The sequence below is a fragment of the Jaculus jaculus genome, chromosome 7 (genome assembly GCF_020740685.1).
Source record: "Jaculus jaculus isolate mJacJac1 chromosome 7, mJacJac1.mat.Y.cur, whole genome shotgun sequence".
Classification (NCBI taxonomy): Eukaryota; Metazoa; Chordata; class Mammalia; order Rodentia; family Dipodidae; genus Jaculus; species Jaculus jaculus.
In genome coordinates, this window is record NC_059108.1 from 119,774,524 (window position 1) to 119,795,587 (window position 21,064).

The following is a 21,064-nucleotide window of genomic DNA, read 5'->3' on the forward strand; positions in this document are numbered from 1 at the left end:
TGTGCCATCGCGGGCGCCTTAGGGAGAAGCCCGGCCCGGCCCGGCCCCCGCGCCGCCCTCGCTGCCTCGCAGGCTGGCTGCGCGCGGGGAAGCGCGGCTGCGGCGCGAGCGCGGCGGGCGGTGGGCGGAGAAAGCGCGGCGGCGGCGGCGGCCCCTGCCCGCCCCTTTCCCGCTTCTGCCCGGGCGAGGGGGGGGGGCGGGGAGCCCGGGCCCCGGAACGGCAGGCGTTAGGGTCACGCTCGGGGTGGCGGGCTTGGCGGGTGCGCCCACCCCAGCCCACCTCCACCGGCCCTCGCCGCTCCTCCCCCGGACCCCACCCCACCCCACCCCACCCCCGAGTCTGCCTCTAGTAACTCGCGCCCCACCTCGGGCAGGCAGGCAGGCACCCGGGCCCTGCGGCAGCCGGGCCGGGCTCTCCAGTGCCGGGGTTCCTCCCTCACCTGGGCTCACCACCCAGGTTGGAAGGCCTTCGGTCAGGGTCTGGGCTGGACCGCCCAGATGCCCTTGAAGCCTGCAAACCTCCCTCACTGCCATCTGGCTTCCTGTGGGACGGTGTTCACGCCCTTTTATATATATATATAGTTTATTTATTTATTTATTTATTTTAGTCTTCAAACAGGGAAAGTGCCTGCTGACCTTGTCCAGTGCATCAGGAGGGACAGGTTTTCATAAAATACATTTCCAAATGCAAAACTCCTTTGGAGGAGGTGCCGGCTAAAATCCTTTTGGGGTGTTAGTTTGATAAAAGAAGATGCTGAGATAGCAGCACGTTTCAGACCACTACCTACGTATGTCCGCTGAGGGGGACGCAAACGGTACCCAGGAATGAATGGGCCTCTCCAGAGACCCAGCTCGCCACCTCTGAGTGCGGTAGCACCACAGAGGAAAATCAATCCGATTCTCGCCAGTGGAGAAAAATTGCCTGTTCCTAAGAACTAAGTGCATTGGATCTTTGGAAAGCAATGACACTGTGTGTGTGTGTGTGTGTGCGCGCGCGCGTGCGCGCGTGTGCGTGTGTGTGTGTGTGTGTGTGTGTGTGTGTGTGTGTGTCCCTGCGCGCACGCGCGCGCGTTGGATGGAGAATTAATTTATTTCTCTGTAGTAGGTCAAGCATAGTGGTAAGTCCATTCTTTTGAGATGGATTTTTAAAAATATTTTATTTTTTTATTTATTTCAGAGAGAGAGAGACAGACAGAGAATGAATGGGCTTGCCAGGGCCTGTAGCTACTGCAAACGAACTCCAGATGCTTGCGCCACCTTCTGCATCCGGCTTAAATGGGTACTGGAGAATGGAACGAGGGTCTTTAGGCTTCGAAGGGCAGGTACCTTAACCACTTAAAAAAATTTTTTTTAATATTTATTTGCAAGGGGAGAGAGAGAATGAATGAATTGGAGTACACCAGGGCGTCCTGCCACTGCAAACGAACTCCAGATGCACGAGGCTTTTTGTGGGTACTGGTGATTGAACCCAGGCTGGTAGGCTTTGCAAGCAAGCACCTTAACTGCTGAGCCATCTCTCCAGCCCTTGAGCTGTACTTCAAGCAAAGTGTTTAAATTTATATTAAAGGGGGAAAGTCCCTAAACTTGACAGCTACTTTTAACAGTGCTTGACTCAATAAATGCTAAAGTACGGGGGGCGGGGGGGGGGAAAGTCCTGTAATGTTTTTCTTCTGCTTGCCTGGGCCACCTATCCCTCAGATGACTATGAACGGGGCTGTGCTCGCTGAACAGAAATCTAAGCTGCTGTGAGTTTCCCCCTTCATCAGTGCAAGGGGTACAGGGCAAAGGCTGCATTCAGCCCACCCATTTGGGCACTGCAGCGGCCTCCTCTCCCTGTGATACTGTCTACAGGCCTCTGTGGCTCTCTGCTTGTTTATGTCAGAGGAAGCTGGAAAGAAGACACAAGATGAGGCAGATTCCTCAATTCAAGAGGGCACTTTATTTTTATTTGTTTTTTTTTTAATTTTTAAATTTTATTATTTTTTAATGGTTTTTCGAGGTAAGGTCTCACTCTAGCTGAGGCTGACCTGGATCGCCATGAGTTCAAAGCCACCCTGAGACTACAGAGTTAATTCCAGGTCAGCCTGGACCAGAGTGAGACCCTACCTCGAAAAACCAAAAAAAGAAAAGAAAAGAAAAGAAAAGCCAGACTGGTCTGTGTAGAGATCCAGGTAAGCCAGAGTTACAAAATGAGACCTGTCTGGAGTGGGGAAAAGAAAAAGAAAGCTAAAACTAAAAATGAGAATAGCTGGAACATGAAGGTGTATACTTGTAATCCACCTGCCTGAGAGGCAGGATTGTGAGTTCAAAGTCAGTCTGGGCTATGTACTGAGATGTCCCCCCACCAAAAATAAATTGGAGGTATGGGTCTAAACTGGCATCACACGCGCAGGAACTCCCACAGGTGTGGGTTTGTATGAGGAAGGATCCTTTAGGGCCCTACGGTAGACTGATAGCCTGAAATTCCCATCCTTGGACCACAGTTGGCCTAGAAGTCTAAGCTTCAGTTATCCACTCTCATCCCGCTTCAGCCACTTCAGAAACAACCAATCAAACACAGCAGCAACAACAAAAAGATTGCCCTAGTTCTGTCCTCCCTCTCCCTGAGTGTGTGTGTGTATGTGTTTTCTGTGAAATAGAAGAGCTAAGATGTTGGAATAATGTTAAAAGACTCACATAGATCATTAGAGGCAACAATTCACTTTAGCCAGGTTCTTTGTAAATGAAATACTTAATTCCATTCCATTGCCCCAACAGTGGGACATTTGACATCCTCCCCAGTGGTAGTTAACTTGAACTACAGCAACTTTCAGTACAGCTGAAAGACACCCAAAGAATGATTTCTGAGGGTTGGAGAGATGGCTTAGCACTTAAGCACTTGCCTGCAAAGCCCAAGGTCCCAAGTTTGTATTCTCCAGTGCCCACATAAACCAGATGCACGAGGTGGCACATGCATCTGGAGTTTGTTTGCAATGGTTAGAGGCCCTGGCATGCCCATTCTCTCTCTCTCTCTCCAAATATTTTTTTTTTTTAAAGAAAAGAATGATTGCTGGATGTCTCGCCCACAAGAAGCCTCCTAGAATTGCTCAATTATACTAATCTTTTTTAAATCAAGAAGACAAGTTTGCCTGCTCACCTCCACTCCACCCCAAGCCACACTGAGCATGCTCCAGAGGGCACCACTGTGGGATCTGCCATAGCAACAGCAGAATAGCCTGTAGAGATGCTCTGCAGGCAACCCACCCACCGAGACAGCACAGCTGGCCCCTAAGCTCTCCACTGGTTTCACTTCCCATGTCTGCTCCAGACACATTCTCCTGTGTCCAGCCTGGCACAACTACCAGTTAGGTATTTACCTTGCAGAAGGATTCTCGCCTGATCTCATTACTAGAAGAATCAGGAAAGAACCTCTCTCCATTCACACACAGCCATCAATTCAGTACTATACTGTCCTCCATTCACACCTTTTTTCTTTTTTGAGGTAGGGTCTCATTCTAGCCCAGGCTGGAATTTTCTTGGTAAGCTCAGGGTGATCTTGAACTCACTGCAGTCTTCCTACCTCTGCCTCCCAAGTGTGCTGGGATTAAAGGCGTGCACCACCATTCCCAGCACACCGTCCTCCCCCCGCCCCCAGGGGAATGGGGATAGGTAGGAGGGTGACAGAGTCTCACACTGTAGTGCAGGCTGCCTGGAATTTACTATGTGGGCTGGCTCGCTGCCTTCCTAGGGCTATAACTACGTGTATGATTCCCACATGAGGCTGACATCTTTCTTTTCTGCCTCTGATAGAGAATGGGGAAGTGACTGTGACATGGGAATCGAAAAAATGTTGTCAGAAACACAGGCATTTTAGGACTGGGACCCAAACCAAAGGAAACAATTCTGATATTATCTGTGCTGATCCAAAACAACCCAAATACTCCTGAAGGTTAACATTGTCCACTTGACAATATTAGAATCACCTAGGAGACAACTCTCCAGGCAGGTCTGTGAGGAAGTATCTAGATTAGATTAATTGAGGTGAGAAGGCCCATCTTCAGTGTAGTAGTCCCTGGACTGAGGTCCCTGAATGAAAAATAAATTTTTTTTAAAGGAAGAAATAGGGCTGCAGAGATGGCTCAGTGGCTAAGGATATTCACTTGCAAGCTTCCAAGGCCTAACAGCCCAGGTTCGATTCCCCGGTACCCACAGATGCACAGAATGGCACATGCATCTGGAATTTGGTTGCAGTGATGGGAAGCCCTGGTGTGTCCATTCCCCTTCCCTCCTTCCAAATAAGTAAAAAAAATTTTTTTTTAAAAGAAAACATGGAGTGGAGGACCAGCATGCATCACTCTCTGCTTCCTGACTGTGTGCAGGTGGCACATGACCAGCCGCTCCATGCTCTTGCTGACATGCCACCCCATCATGATAGATCATTTGCCTTGGTTTGCAAGCACAGATCACCCGCCCGTCCCTCACACTGCTTCAAGGAAAGCAACCGATGCAGAATTGTTACTGGTTGTTTTCACTGCCCTTGCACCACCTTCAGGACAATGTTATTTGTTATGGCTGCCACGACTAAGTATGCACTGAGTGGATTAGGCCACAAAAGTTTATTTTTTCAAAATTCTGTAGGGGAGAAGTCATAGGTCAAGGTGTTGACAGGGCTAGTTTCTCTTGAGGCCTCTCTCCTTGCATTGTAGATGGCTGTTTTCCTCTTCAGCTGATTGCCCTTCTGTGTATATAGACACATTCTAATCTCCTCTCCATATAAGGGTACCAGCCATACAGGATTACCTTAATTACCTCTTCAAAGGCTATAGCTCCAGAAATCATAAACCAAGAAGCCATAAATGAGGTTAAAATAAAGCACAGAACTTTTCTATTTTATTTTTTTGTTTTGTTTTGTTTTGTTTTCCAAGGTAGGGTCCCACTCTAGCCCGGGCTAACCTGGAATTCAGTAGGTAGTCTTCGCGATCCTCCTACCTCTGCCTCCCAAGTGCACGTGCCACCATGCCCGGCTCACAGACCTTTGTGTGTGTGTTTTGTTTTGTAGTTCTGGGGATCAAAATTGGTCCTTTCATGGGTTAGCCAACTGCTCTATGATGAGTTACACCCTCAGCCTCAAAGGGTTTTTTTTCTGGGGTGGGGCTGGAGAGATGGCTTAACAGTTAAGGTGCTTGTCTGTGAAGCCTAAGAACCCATGTTCCACCCTCCAGATCCAATGTAAGCCAGATGCACAAAGGTGAGGCAAGCACAAGGTCGCACATGCCCACTAGGTAGCACAAGTTGCTTAGAGTTTGATTTCAGTGGCTGGGGCCCTGGCATGCCAGTTTTCTCTTTCTCTCTCTCTCTCAAATTAAAAAAAAAAAAAAGAAAGAAAGAAAAGTTTTATTCTGGTACAGAACATATTTGCAAATCTGAAAATACAGAGCCAGTGTCTAGCATAACTTACCACAACCAATGTGTCACAGAGGAAAGTAAACATGGGCTCTGGTCAAGTCCAGTGGTTAAAATCTGACATAAATGAATGTGGGCATATATTTTGTGTGTGTACAGGTCAAGATTGAGAACTGGTCACTCCAGTAGTTCTTAGACCTTGCAAAGTATTGTTGGATTCAATTCCAGAAAATCATTGTTCCTAGCAGATTTGGTTCCTTACCTGATATTTGCAAGGCATTCTTCTTGTTAAGAAATCTCTAAAAATATCTGCCCCTTTCTGTTTTCTAATCCGTCAGTTTTACTTTTACTTTATCAAAAAGACCCTTGTTAAAAAGAAAAGAGACAGGGTGCTGGAGAGATAGCTCAGCAGTTAAGGTGCTTGCCTGCAAAGCCTAAGGACCCAGGTTTGATTCCCCAGTTCCCACGGAAAGCCAGATGCACTAGGTGGTACATGTATCTGGAGTTCATTTGTTGTGGCTGGAGGCCTAGAGAACCCATGTCTCTCTCTTAAATAAATAAACGATATTAAAGAGAGCCCACATTGACCTGGAACTCACTATGTGAACCAGACTGACTTGGAACTTCTTATGTAGACCAGGCTGGCTTCAAACTTGTATAGATCCTCCTGCCTCTGCCTCCCAAGTGCTATGATCACAGGTGTGTGCCACCATGCCTGGTGACTTTTTAAAATTAAGAATAGATGTTAGGGGCTGGAGAAATGGTGCTTGCCAGCAAGGCCAGTGGACCCAGATTCGATTCCCCAGTACCCACGTAAGCCAGATGCACAAGGTGGTGCATGTGCCTGGAATTTGTTTGCAATGGCTGAAGGCCCTAGCATGCCCATTCTTTCTCTCTTAAATAAATAAATTAATTAAAAAAAAAAAAAGAATGGGTGTTAGGACTGAGGCTCTAGGGGTTAAGATGTTGTGGTGGTTTGATTCAAGTGTTCTCCATAAACTTATGTGTTCAGAATGCTAGGTCCTCAGCTGGTGGCAATTTGGGAATTGAAGCCTCCTGGAGGCAGTGTATTGTTAGGGGCAGGCTCCTGGGTATTGCAGCCAGCTTCCCCTTGCTAGTGTTTGGTCTCCTGTTGTCCACCTGACATTGGCCAGGAGGTGTTCATGCTGTCATTTCCCCTGCCATTATGGAGTTTCTCCTCAAGTCTGTAAGTCAAAATAAACCTTTTTTTTTTTTCCCCCACAAGCTGTTCTTGGTCAGGTGTTTTCTGTCAGCAATGTGAACCCGACTGCAACAGTAAAATTGGTATTAATAAGTGGGATCATTTCTGCTATAGACACCTGACTGTGTGGCTTCTGGCCTTTTGGAGCTGATTTTTGAGAGGAATGTGGAAGAATTTGAAACCTTGGCCTAAGAGATGATTTGCAGTGCTGTAGGTACAGCTTGATGAACTATTTTGGTCAGAGTTGAAAGATCTGAATGCAGTAAGAACTATGGCCTGCAAGGTTAGCTTATGAGGATGAAAAAGAGTTTTGCCTGAACTGGGCTAGAAGCAGTTTGTGTGAGAGGCTTGGTATTATGCCCATATCCTGAGAACTTGTGCAGGGCTGCATGGTATAGAAATTAACTGGTGTGAGAAAAGGGATATGGCAAAGATAACAAATGAAATCTTTGGGTTGAAACTGCTGCCTGTTCAGCTGCAATTGTTTGAGAGAGTACAACCATTGAGATTGGGACAGCTGACCTGCATTGGGACAAGAGGAGGAATGCAGACTCTTTTGAAGGGGTCTGAATGATGAAGGAGTGCCCTGCTCTTCAAAGTTTTTTTTTTTTTTTCAAGGTAGGGTCTCACTTTAGCTCAGGCTGACCTGGAATTCACTATGTCGTCTCAAGGTAGTCTTGAACTCATGGCAGTCCTCCTACCTCTGCCTCCCAAGTGCTGGGATTAAAGGTGTGCACCACCACGCCTGGCTCAAAGTTGGCTTTATTGCTCCCTGGATTAACAAATTGGCAGCCCACCTGGTATTATGGAGGATAACAAATGCAAGAAAGACAGAGTCATTGAATTTGCATGGTGGTTTTGTATTTTGGAAATGGCCATGGGCAATGTGAAGCAGACTTGTTGGGTTTCCTGTATGGAGACCTGATGGAGCCTTGAGGATGAACCATAGGTTGCAGTGGAGACCCGATGGAGATGCCAGACATGGCATGGCTGCCAATGAGAGCTGCCAACACCAGATGAAGTTTTCTGGGACTATGAGTAGCTCAGCTGGAGGGGTGGAATTGGAACTCCAGAGACTCATCTGTGGTTAGAGTTGTTGGAGCTACAGAGTTTGATGTTTGCCCTGTTTAAATCTTGTATTGGTTGAATATTCCTTTGCTATCCCCAATGCCATCTTTACACTGTTGTTGCAGTCAGGTTTACCTTGCTGGCAGAAAACACTCCACCAAGGGCTGCTTGTGGGGAAAAAAAGGTTTGTTTTGGCTTACAGACTTGAGGAGAAGCTCCATGATGGCAGGGGCAAATTATGGCATGAGCAGAGGGTGGACATCACCTCTTGGCCAACATCAGGTGGACAACAGGAACAGGAGAGTGTGCCAAACACTGGCAAGAGGAAACTGGCCATAACACCCATAAGCCCACCCCCAACAATACACTGCCTACAGGAGGCATTAATTCCCAAATCTCCATCAGCAGGGAACCTAGCATTCAGAATGCCTAAATTTATGGGGGCACCTGAATCAAACCACCACAAGTGTGAATGTTTATTCTGTGTCATTATGGTTTTTGTTTGTTTTTTGTATTGCAGCTCAGTTAAAAGACCTTGTACTATGGGGATGTTTGAACATCATTGGGATTGGTAAAAACTATGAAACTTTTAAAGCTGGACTGAAAGCATTGCATTTTACATAATGCATATTTATCAATTTATGGGGACCAGGGTAGAATGTGAAGGTTTGATTTGCATATCCCCCATAGAACTTATGTGTTCTGAATGCTATGTCCTCAGCTGATGACAATTTGGGAATTGAAGCCTCCTGGAGGTGGTGTATTGTTGGAGGTGGGCTTATAGGTGTTACAGCCAGCTTCTTCCTGCCGGTGTTTGGCACACTCTCCTGTTGCTGTTGTCCATCTGGTGTTGGCCAGGAGGTGATGTCCACCCTCTGCTTATGCCTCTGTTTTCCCCTGCCATCATGGAGCTTCCCCTTGAGTCTGTAAGCCAAAATAAACCCTTTCCTCCCACAGGCTGCTCTTGGTCGGGTGTTTTCTGCCAGCAATGCAAACCTAATGGCAACTGATGTCAACATGAATTTGGGAGGAAATACCATTAACCCATAGCAAGGCCCAAACCTGGAGGCACCTTATCAGATGTGACTTCCTGCATGGAAAGTTTTTAGGAACCATTTAATTCTCTCTGAGCAGAAAATGAAAGCTGTGGTGTGTTTCTTGCAGATTCCTAGCAGGCATCCTAGATGTGGAAGATCTTGTAATGGGAAAGTCTCAGAAAAGAGATGGTTACAAGTCATGCCTCATTAAGGGAATCAAAACCAGGAAATGCATGCCATCTGAAACTTTGTTTGTTTGTTTGTTTTGTTTTGTTTTTTGAGGTAGGGTCTCACTCTAGCTCAGGCTGATCTGGAATTCACTATGAAGTCTCAGGGTGGCCTGGAATTCACAGCCATCCTCCTACCTCTGCCTCCCGAGTGCTGGGACTAAAGGTGTGTGCCACCACGCCTGGCTTGCCATCTGAAACTTGTACTGTCAAAGTTAGGTTCCAGGGGATGAGATACAATTACAGCTAGGACTCTATGAAAGATCTATCCAAGCATGGTGGTACACACCTGCAATTCCAATACTTGGGAAGCTGGGGCAGGAAGACTGAGAGTTCAAGACCAGCCTGAGCTTCCCAACTACACAAACCTCAAGGGTTAATGCTACAGAGATTTGTTTCCTTCTCCTTCAAAATTTCATGGTCAAGGTGGGAGGGTGAGGGTGGTTCTGCTTCATGGTTTACTCAGGCACCCAGGACGGCAACAGCTCTGCCACTTTGAACAAAGGACTTCCGTTGTGAGACTCAATTTAGAAGTAAGACATTGGCACTTTATTAGACTCACCTCACAGGAAAGATTAGGGAGTGTCTACCCACCCAAAATGTCCCTCACACATCAAGATTACAGACTCTATTTTTTTTTTCAAGGTAGAGTCTCACTGTAGCTCAGGCTGACTTGGAATTCCCTATGTAGTCTCAGGGTAGCTTTGAACTCACATTGATTCTCCTACCTCTGCCTCCCGAGTGTTGGGATTAAAGGCGTGCACCACCATGCCTGGCAAGACTATATTTAAAAAATATATTTTATTTATTTATCAGAGAGAGAGAACGACAGATAGAGAATAGGCACACCAGGGCCTCTAGCCACTGCAAATGAAATCCAGATGCATGTACTACCTTGTGCATCTGGATTTATGCGGGTACTGGGGAATTGAATCTGGGTCCTTTGGTTTTTGCTGGCAAGTGATTTAGCCATTAAGCCATCTGTCCAGTCCCAGAGTTTATTTTTTACCCATGTATATACAGCTGCCCTGGATTGACTACATTCAAGGAGAAAGGCTCTCTCAATAGAAGAGAAAAAGAGATATTGTCACTTTACATTAATAGACTTCAGAGAGGTTGTTTGAAGGAAATGGTAATAAAATACACTTGGAAGAGAAATCACAGTATTTGTTCAGAAAATAAGTTGGAATCTATGAAGCATTAGCATTTGTCTAGTAGAGTTTATACCAAATAGCCCCTTTGTTAATTGAGATTTAAAAAAAAATATTTTTATTTGTTTATTTGCAAGCAGAGAGAGAGAAGAGACAGAAAGAATGTGTGCCCCAGGGCCTCCAACCTCGCAAACAAACTCTTGATGCACACACAACTTTGTGCATCTGGCTTTATGTGGCAACTGGGAAATTGAACCCAGATAATTAGGCTTTGTAGCGCCTTAACCATTGAGCAATCTCTCCAGTGCCCATTAACTGAGGTCTTTAATTTTTAGAACATGAGGCATGAAATTCTTTTGAATACAGAAATGTCCTAAGCTGGAAGAGGACAAGAGAGGAAATAGAGGACTGAGTAGAACTTTTTTTCATATATATCTATATCTACATATACGTGTGTGTGTGTAGGCCAGAGGCTGACATCAGGTGGCTGCCTCAATCATTTTCCACCCTTTTATCTACTTGAGACAGAGTCTTTCCCTGGACTCAGCTTACCAATTCAGCTATATCAGTTAGCCACGACGCTCCAAGGATCCTCCTGTCTCTGCCTCCTTAGCACTGTGATTACGGGTGTACACTGCCACACTTGACTTTTATGTGGGTCCTGGGGATCTGAGTTCAGGCCCTCATGCTTGCATAGTAAGCCTTTTAATGACTCAGCCATTTCCCCAAACATCTTTGAGTAGGTGTGCGGGTCTGGGTGTGCACCCATGTACCACGGTGCACGTGTGAAGGGCAGAGGACGACCTCAGTATTGGCTCTTGCCTTCCACTTGGAGACAAGGTATCTCTTGTTTGCTGCTGCGAACGCCAGACTTGCTGACCTGTGCGAGAGCTTTGAGATTCTCCAATTGCCATCAGTGCCTTGGAATTAGACGTGTGAGCTCCTTGCTTCTGGCTTTAAGTGAGTTCTGAACTCCACTTGTCAGACTTACACAGAAAACCCCTTTAACCACTGAACCAGCTCCCAGCCTACGTAGAAAATTGTGTGCTTTTTTAAAACTGTTTTTTATTGACAATTTTTATACATGTACATAATGTATTTTGATCATAATCCCCTCCTGTTTCCTTTCTTGAGGCAAGGTCTCACTCTGGCTCAGGCTGACCTGGAATTCACTATGTTGTCTCAGGGTGGCCTTGAACTCATGGCGATCCTCCTACCTCTGCCTCCCGAGTGCTGGGATTAAAGAAGTGAGCCACCATACCCAACTTAGTCCTTTCTTTAAAATAAGAGAGGGAGGGAGAAAATGGGCAAGCAAGGGCCTCTAGCCACTACAACTTATATATATATATATTTTTTTTTAATTAGTTATTTTTTTGTTTTGTTTTGTTTTTTGAGGTAGGTTCTCACTCTATCTCAGGCTGACCTGGAGTCTCAGGGTGGCTTTGAACTTGTGGTGATCCTCCTACCTCTGCCTCACAAGTGCTGGGATTAAAGGCATGAGCCACCATGCCTGACCTTGCAAATTATATACATACATACATACATATATATATGTATATATATATATATATATATACATATACACACACTATTTTTTTTTTTTCAGTTTTTCGAGGTAGGGTCTCACTCTAGCTCAGGCTGACTTGGAATTTACTATGAACTCATGGTCAAGTGATGGGATTGAAGGCATGCACCACCATGCCCAGCTGCAAATTATATTTTTATGTCCATAAATTAGTGCTTCTCTCACCTCATCAGATAAGCTTCTTTTTATTGTTGGTGGTGACTACTGGAGAGACTCAAAACTCATCAAGGTACTGAGTACCAACACAAAGCCAGATACACAAGGTAACACATGGGTCTGGAGTTCATTTGCCAGTGGGTAGAGGCCCTGGAGTGCCCATTCTCTCTTTCTCTCTCTGCCTCTTTCTCATAAGTAAATAAATAATAAAACATTTTAAAATTTTAAGAAAGAAATCTTTTTATAGGGCTGGAGAGATGGCTCAGGTGTTTAAGGTGCTTGCCTGCAAAGCCAACACCCTGGGTGACCTGGGTTTGATTCCCCAGTACCCACCCACGTAAGGCCAGATGCACAAAGTGGCACATGCTTCTGGAGTTTGTTTGCAACAGCAAGAGACCATGGCATGCCCATTCATTCTCATTCTCTGTGCCTCTCTCCTCACAAATAAATAAATAACGTTTAAAAATAAAAAGATTAAAAAAGCCAGACCTGGTGGTGCATGCCTTTAATCCCAGCACTCGGGAGGCAGAGGTAGGAGGATTGCCGTGAGTTCTAGACCACCCTGAGACTCCATAGTGAATTCCAGGTCAGCCTGGGTTAGAGAGAGACCCTACCTCAAAGAACCAAAAATAAAAATATAAAAATAAAATAAACCGGGCATGGTGGTGCATGCCTTTAATCCCAGGATTGGGAAGGCAAAGGTAGGAGGATTGCTGTGAGTTCAAGGCCAGCCTGAGACTACATCATGAATTCCAGGTCTGCCTGGGTTATAGTGAGACGCTACCTCGAAAAACCAAGGTAAATAAATAAACTAAATTAAAAATTTAAAATCCAGTCTGTTTTTTTTTGTGTTTTGTCTTAGCCCTTTGAAGACTGCAAACTACTTTCAACATATGACTCATTTGCATTGGGGAAGGGGGTGGGAAAGAGTGGAAACAAGACTAGTGAAGGTATTGGTGTAAGAATTCCAGTAATAGCTGATGGTGGCTTGGACTGGGATCCTGGCGGTGGACTTGGTAGGCAGTGGTCAGATGCTGGATTTTTTTTTTTTTTAATAGCATTTATGGGTAACGAGCGTAAGAAAGGTGTCAATAATGACTCCAGTTATTTGGACTAAGTAACTGGAAGGATGGAGTTACTGTAACTGAGATGCAGAGGTTTGGAAGGGAAGCCAGCAGTGGGTATGTTAGGTGTGAGTTGCTATGAGACGTCCACGTGGGAACGGAATAGGCATGAGATAGAAACTGCACTTTAGGAGAGAGATCCGTGTTGAAGAGAGAAGCTTGAGGCGGTTTCCAAACCACTGGTGGCACTGAACACGCTAAGCCCAGAGTCCACTGGGTGTGGACAGAGAAGAGGTCCCAGCACTGATTCCAGGGGCACCCCAAGGTCAGGGCGTCGGAGGACAGCCCAGTGTCGACGCCTCAAGTAGAAAGTGTTTCCTGGAGGGTCGTGTTTCCTGGAAATGGAGTGACTGAGGACTCCCCGGGGACTCGGTCATGCGGAGTTTTAAGGGCAGCTTGACGGTGAGTTTGGGGGTGCGCCAGTGAGCGTGGAAGATGGAGGGGCGGAATCGGAGAGGTGAGTGTACCCGGCCACCTCACCGGCACGGGGATGCAGCGCGCTCGGAGGCGCCGGGCTTCATCGCATAAAGGGGGAAACTTGATTTCTACGGGAGGCAAAGGGAAGGTCCGGGGGCGGGAGGACCTGGGGAAGAGCTGTCCCCCAGGCAGGGGTGGGGGCAGCAGAGCTGGCGGGCACAGGTGGTGGCCATGGAATACGCGTGCGGGAGGAAGTTAGTCACCCAGCGGGATAACAGATGCGCGCTGCCCATTTTCCAAATGTCCTGGTATATGTTATTGCATAGCTTCGAAGATATTAAAAAGAATTCCTCGAAGCCGGGCGTGGTGGCGCACGCCTTTAATCCCAGCACTCTCGGGAGGCAGAGGTAGGAGGATCACCATGAGTTCGAGGCCACCCTGAGACTCCATAGTGAATTCCAGGTCAGCCTGGGCTAGAGTGAGACCCTACCTCGAAAAACCAAAAAAACAAAAAAAAAAGAATTCCTCTCCACCGAGGGTCGGCCTTTTCAAACCTTGCTCAGCGCCTTGCTGGAGGCGCACAAGCGACCTCTAGTGGTGGGTAGCTGTTTTCTCTGCTTTGCTTTTGTAAGTGCCAAACAGTCCAAAGTCGACATGCTATTAATATTCATTACTTAACACACTCCCCTCGAAGCACATCATTTCTGAAATGCAAACCTCTTGAACCAGAAGTTTCATTAATCCAAGAATAAGGGACACTGCAAGGCCACTGATGATCCAAGGCTGAATGACCGGTTTTTGTTTGTTTGTTTTTCGAGGTAGGGTCTCACCCTAGTTCAGAGTGGTGGCCTCGAACTCAGTCATCCTCCTACTTCTCTGCCTCCAGAGTGCTGGGATTAAAGGCCTGTGCCATCAAGACTGGCTGTGAATGAACTTCTTCATGCCTGTATACAGCACACAAACTCCTCATGTTTTTCATTCCTGGGTTCTCTTATTTTTAATTATTTGAGAGAAAGAGAGGGAGAGAATATGAATGGGCATACCAAGGCCTCTAGCCACCACAAACGAACTCCACACACATGCATCACTTTGTGCACCTGGCTTTATATGGGTACTGGGGAATTGAACCTGAGTCCTTGGGCTTTGCAGGCAAGTGCCTTAACCTCTGAGCCATTTCTCCCGCCCTGGGTTCTCTCTCTCTCTCTTTTTTGCATGTGTATGTACATGCACATGGGTGCAACTGGGTGTGGAGGCCAGAAACCTACAAATGTCTTTCTTACTTGTTCTCCACCTTACTTTTGAGACAGTGTCTCTCATTGAATCTGGATACTACCCATTGTCTAGAGCAGGCCCTGAGGACCCTCCTGTCTCTGTCTCCCTGGCGCTGGGATTACAGGTGTACATCACTGTGCCTAGCATTTTCTGTTGGTGCTGGGGATTTGAACTCAAGTCCACTTTACAGACGGATCCATCTTCCCAGCCCCTTCTCTCTCTCTCTTTAAATTTCATTTACTTGGGGGGGGGGAGAATGAGATGAATGGGCACACCAGGACCTCCTGTTACAAACTCCAGATGCATGTGTCACTTTGTGCATATGGCTTTATGTGGGTACTGGGAATTTGAACCCAGGCCGTCAGGCTTTGCAAGCAAGCACCTGTAACAACTGAGCCATCTCACCAGCTCCTTCTCTGATTTTTGGCATTTTCTGGGTTTCCCTTGCCCGGATATCCTGTTCCTAGGCTAAGGAGTCTCCAGACCTTTCCAAGTTACCTTATGTGTGACCTGTTATGCTATCTTGTAACACCCTGTGCTTCTTTCTGCCAAACGCCATTCTAAACCATAGTGAAACAATTCTTCGTGACTGTTTAATGTGATTCTTCAGTTTAACCATGAAGCCCAGAAGCACAAAGACTGTGGCTTGTTCTCTACTGTCTCCCACTTAGCTCAGTGCTTAGCACATAAACAATATGCAATAAACATTTACTGAATGGGCCCACAGTATCCTGCTGGAAACTCTTGCCTAGATCCTGTTATCATCTTTACGATCTCACTGCAGAGGAGACTGGATTCCAGAATTGGATTTCTGGGCTTGGGCCAAAATTCAGTGGTAGAGTATTTGCTTAGCATGGTCGAGGACCTCATTTCAATCCCCAGCAGTGTGTGCTCACATGAGTGCACACACACAGTTTTCTATTTCTAAAATATAAGTTAATATTTTTTATCCTAGTTACATACATATAATTACACCTTGTATTTATATATTTATTTATTTATTTATTTTTGGTTTTTCGAGGTAGGGTCTCACTCTGGTCCAGGCTGACCTGGAATTAACTCTGTCATCTCAGGGTGGCCTCGAACTCATGGCGATTCTCCTACCTCTGCCTCCCGAGTGCTGGGATTAAAGGTGTGCACCACCACGCCCAGCTTAATTTTTTATTTTTAGCTTCACCTGTGACAGAAATAATTTGTTACAAAATCATTCCAGCTATTATTTCAATGGCTCAATCCTTAGGATTTAAATGTTAAGTTTATAGCTCCCAAGCCAAGAAACTTTTTACACAAAAAGCAGAATTCTTAGATATGATTCAGACCTTTTTTTTTTTCCTTCAAAAATTGAGTGAAGAGAGAAAGTAAAATGCCAATACAGAGGGAAATATAATCAGATCATTTCACAATTATATATTCATTTCTATGATTCTAACTCAGTTTCACTTATTCCCAGGTTTGGTAACATTCTGGAGCTACAGGTCTTAACTTGGCACCAAGAACATGTGAATAGCGTTTACCTACGTGAAGGCCTTTATGGCACCACGCCTCTTCTTTGGAATCTGAGTGCTTCTGTTTACCACCAGAGAGTGAGAACACAGAGATGGCAAGTTGTGGAATATCACAGGGGCCTACATTCCCTGGGTCCTGAACATGGACTTAATATTGATAATTAAGAATAGGAACAGAGTAAAATGCTCTCAGCAGGAAGTAGAGCATGTAGGGGTGCAGTGCGTGTGCGTGTGTGTGTTTGTGTGTGTGTGTGTCTGTGTGTATAGCGCTGGGAGTGCAGCCCAGGGCCTTGCACATACTAAGCTCTGGGCTATACCCAACAGCCCCTGGTGCATTTATTATTATCTTAACCTTTCCCACAGCCCTCTTATCCTCAACAATTCAGCCTCTTGATATTATAATTTTGGTGTAGTACTTTTGACATAAGCTTTGAAAAAGATTCTTTTCTATTGCTGTCCACACATAGTAGGGTTTTCCTAAAAGCACTATTTTAACATTTTTTAAATATTTTTTTGTTCATATTTTATTTATTTATTTGAGAGCGACAGACACAGAGAGAAAGACAGATAGAGGGAGAGAGAGAGAACGGGTGCGCCAGGGCTTCCAGCCACTGCAAATGAACTCCAGACGCGTGCACCCCCTTGTGTATCTGGCTAACATGGGACCTGGGGAGCCGAGCCTCGAACGGGGTCCTTAGACTTCACAGGCAAGCGCTTAACCACTAAGCCATCTCTCCAGCCCAACATTTTGTTTTTGAGGTAGGGTCTTGCTCTAGTCCAGGCTGACCTAGGATTTACTATGTAGTCTCAGGCTGGCCTTGAACTCACAGTACCTCTCCTATCTCTACCTTCAAAGGGCTGGGATTAAAGGCATGCACCACTATGCCAGCCATTTTTTAAATAGGACCATATATGATAATTAATCCCACTCAATGATTAAGTACCAGAATTAATATAAGCACACACAAGTATATTTGACTAGATCAGGCATGGCCAGCACATTATAAACATAGAGAACACACACATGTATATTTGTGGTATATTCTCTCAAATTGGTGGTCTTTCTTGAGATGCCGCATCATTTTGTTTTCCTAGATGGTTGTCACACTTCAAGCTCAGATTAAATGTCATGTACTCAGAAAGGCCTGGTCCCACCACCCAATCTAACCCTCATGAACAGTGCAATATTCTGACATATAGTAATTGTAAGACTTCATGTATTTGTGGTCTTTCATTTCATTCTGTCTATTCGTAAATCCAGTATACCCCAAAGGAAAGCACTCTACTTTTGTATTCCTGGGGCCCAGTACAATACCTGGCAAGTAGCAGGCCCATAAGTATTTGTTGATTATTTCTTTGGTTGTTTCACTTACACTCGTTTCTCCTACTGCATTTTAGTTCCTTACTGTACTGTGACCCTCAGGGAGGTAGGAGGAAATTACAACGCTTTTTTCCTCTTTCACTGAGTACTGGTGCGGCATGCCGTTCAGCTCATTTACTAAGAAGCTCCCAGCTTCTCCTAAGAGGCTGTCAAGGGCCCAAAGGTGCACAATAATTCTATTAGAAAAAGAATGACTGAGGCAATCAGGACAGTTGTCAGAAACTCTTTGAAAATTACATTCACTGGGTTCTTGAGCAGCCGAAACTGCAAAGCACTGCATTATAATTAGGTGAAAATTAGCAAAATGTCGAAGCGAAGTTGTCTTTTAAATTACTTGTATAATGAACTGAGGCCTCCTACGCTACCATTCCCAAATGAAATTCAGAAGCACGTTTGCTTTCAAGCTGAGCTCTTGCAGCAGCTCGTCTGCCCAATGGAGGGCGGCAGCATCCTTATAACTCACTCCCTGAAAATGTGTAGGTGGGAGGAGAGATTCGCGTTTATACTCTTTTTGACTCTACCCACTTTCCGTAGCGCCTTAGCCCGCTCGAGTTTCAATGCGCGTTGTTGCCAGACGAAGCTGAGTCCCATACAGCGCCCGCAGCTCTCTTGATCATGGCTTCTTCGAGTTCCTTCACCTACTATTGCCCTCCATCTTCCTCTCCTGTCTGGTCGGAACCTCTGTACAGTCTGAGGCCCGAGCACGCGCGGGAGCGGTTGCAAGACGACTCGGTGGAAACAGTCACGTCCATAGAACAGGTAAGGTGGCAGGACTGGGCGAGGCGCCCGCGCGGGGTCTTCTGGGAGGGAAAGTCCCGTCCGATGGCTCGGCTGGGTGTGGAACTCTCTTAAGAACTACGACTCCCATAGTGCACCGCGCCCCCTCCTCCGCACGAGCTCTAGGCGCCCTGGCTTGGGTTTCCGAATCGAGCGTTAGTGGGGCTGGCTTGATGGCGGGTCGTTGTCAGGGTTGGCCTTGGGGGACTGGACAGTCAGTATCCTTAGTCCACTCTACATCAGAGAGTGTCGAATCGTGTTCTACGGCTGAAGTCTACAGAAGTCTGGGGGTACTGGACAGTCCATTCTGTCGGGATGTCGGCAGGTTCTGGGATCCACATGCACTTTTCTCCGCATGCTTGCAGTTTCGGGGCATTTACGGGACGGAACGGCCGGACCGTGGTCATGCCAATCCACAATCGGTTTATTTTCTGACCTGCTAAGTCAGGTTGGGGCCTGCCTCGTGATGGGTATTTTGGTCGTCATGTGCTAACCTGCTGGGTTTCGGACACAAGATTGAACGCTGAAACACAAAGAAAGCCCCTAGCCTGGATCCTCATTGGTGAATACAGACAGGAGACCTTTCAGCTTGGAAGGAGCAAAATCAGAAGTCAGGAGTTTAGACTGCTTGTTATTCACGAAGGCCCAGGGTAGAAGAGTCCATTTAAAAGTGAGGAATGAGTAGTGAAGAACTAATAGTTTTCGTTTTGCTTCTCATCCCCCCATTGGAATTGTTCCCAAATCAGTTGCAGAGCTGTTTACCCATCTAGAAGTGGTCAGTATGATGCGTTTTTAGCACAAACAAATATTCACTCATCTAGCTACTTACTAAAATAAGATCTCTTCAGGTTTAACCTTTAAGGGACCTGCTTCATCTTTCATATTTGAAGCTGGAAGTCTGTTTAGGCAAATTTAATAGAACCATGACTATTTGACAGTTATGGCTGGATATAAGTTTATAACAAAGGATTGAATACATGGTTATTCACATAATAGCAGAGGAAATTATTTATTTATTTGCAAGCACAGAGAGAGAGAGAAGAGGGTCTGATTGGGAGCATCAGAGCATCCTGCCACTGCAGACAAACTCCATTTGCACACACCACTTTGTGCATAAGGTTTTATGTGGCTAATGGGAATCAAACACCAGGCTATCAGGCTTTGTAAGCAAGCAAGCACATTTAAACACTGAGCCATCTCCAGCCCCAGAGGAAATATTTTAACTCGAGAATTGGCCTTCGTGGGTTTTAGGATAGTAAAGGAAATCTTTATCTTTTTAAAAAAATTTTTTAAAATTCTTTTATTTATTTGAGAGTGACAGACAGAAAGAGGCAGAGAGAGAGAGAAAGAGGCAGAGAGAGGGGGAGGGGGAGGGAGAATGGGCACGCCAGGGTCTCCAGCCACTGCAAACGAACTCCACTCCAGACGCACGTGCCTCCTTGTGCATCTGGCTAACGTGGGTCCTGGGGAATCCAGCCTTGACTGGGGTCCTTAGGATTCACAGGCAAGCGCTTAACCTCTAAGCCATCTCTCCAGCCTGAAATCTTTTGCATCTTTTGCATGTAGCTCCCCAATGTAGTTAGCTAACCAGTGTACTAGAAATCTCTGCAATTTTTTTTTTTTTTTTAAATTTGAGAGTGACAGACACAGAGAGAAAGACAGATAGAGGGAGAGAGAGAATGGGCGCGCCAGGGCTTCCAGCCTCTGCAAACGAACTCCAGATGCATGCGCCCCCTTGTGCATCTGGCTAACGTGGGACCTGGGGAACTGAGCCTCGAACCGGGGTCCTTAGGCTTCACAGGCAAGCGCTTAACCGCTAAGCCATCTCTCCAGCCCAAATCTCTGCAATTTTGCCAAGAAATCTTCATCAGTGAAAAACCTACATAATCTTTGCAGGGGTCCAAAGTAATGGATTATTGCATAGGCCCAAGGCAAGGCTCCCTTCATTCTTTCCTTCCTTCCTTCCTTCCTTCCTTCCTTCCTTCCTTCCTTCCTTCCTTCCTTCCTTCCTTCCTTCCTTCCTTCCTTCCTTCCTTCCTTCCTCCTCCTCTTCTTCTTCCTTTCTTCTTCCTTCTTCCCCCTTCCTCCTCCTTCTTTTTAATGTTTATAAGCAGAGAGATACAGACAGAAGAGAGAGATCGAGAGAGCATGCCAGGGCCTCTAACCACTGCAAATGAACTCCAGGCATACATCATCTTGATAATTGCATCTGGCTTCACATGGGTACTGGGGAATTGAACTGGGGGTCATTAGGCTTTGCAGGCAAGTGCCTTAACTGCTGAACCATTTCTCTAACCCAAGCCTTTTTCTTTTGCTCTGACCTTAGATATGGGGTTTCCCTCCAGCCTTCAGCTTTTATCTACTCAGCTGAAATGACTTAGCAGATAAGGGTGTGGCTAGGATGCTAATAGAGAAAAGAGAGTTAGAAGTTAGTCTGTGTTTTTAGAGAACAGTACAAAGACTTCCATGCTAGAGAAGTAAGTAAAAAGCAACAAAATTATCAAGATATTTTCCAATTTTTTATTATTATTACTTTTCTTTTTGGAGAGAGACTCCAGACGCTTGTGCCACATAGTGGGCATGTGCGACCTTGCACTTGCCTCACCTTTGTGCATTTGGCTTAGTGGGATCTGGAGAGTCAAATATGGGTCCTTAGGCTTCGCAGGCAAGTACCCTAACAGTTAAGCCATCTCTCCAGTCCAGTTTTTTTTTTTTTGTTGTTGGAAGTAGGGTCAGCCTAGGCTGACCTGGAATTCACTG

At 45.9% G+C, this 21,064-nt stretch overlaps 1 protein-coding gene across 1 annotated transcript in view; it reads left to right on the forward strand.

The window, feature by feature from the left end:
* Positions 1–18,061: 18,061 nt before the first annotated feature.
* Positions 18,062–21,064, forward strand: part of Fntb (farnesyltransferase, CAAX box, beta) — an 86,270-nt gene continuing 83,267 nt past the window's right edge. Inside the window, exon 1 of the mRNA XM_004649264.2 lies at positions 18,062–18,286. Within this exon, the coding sequence (XP_004649321.1) occupies positions 18,143–18,286 (144 nt within the window). The 5' untranslated portion in view covers positions 18,062–18,142. The remainder of the gene's footprint in view (positions 18,287–21,064) is intronic.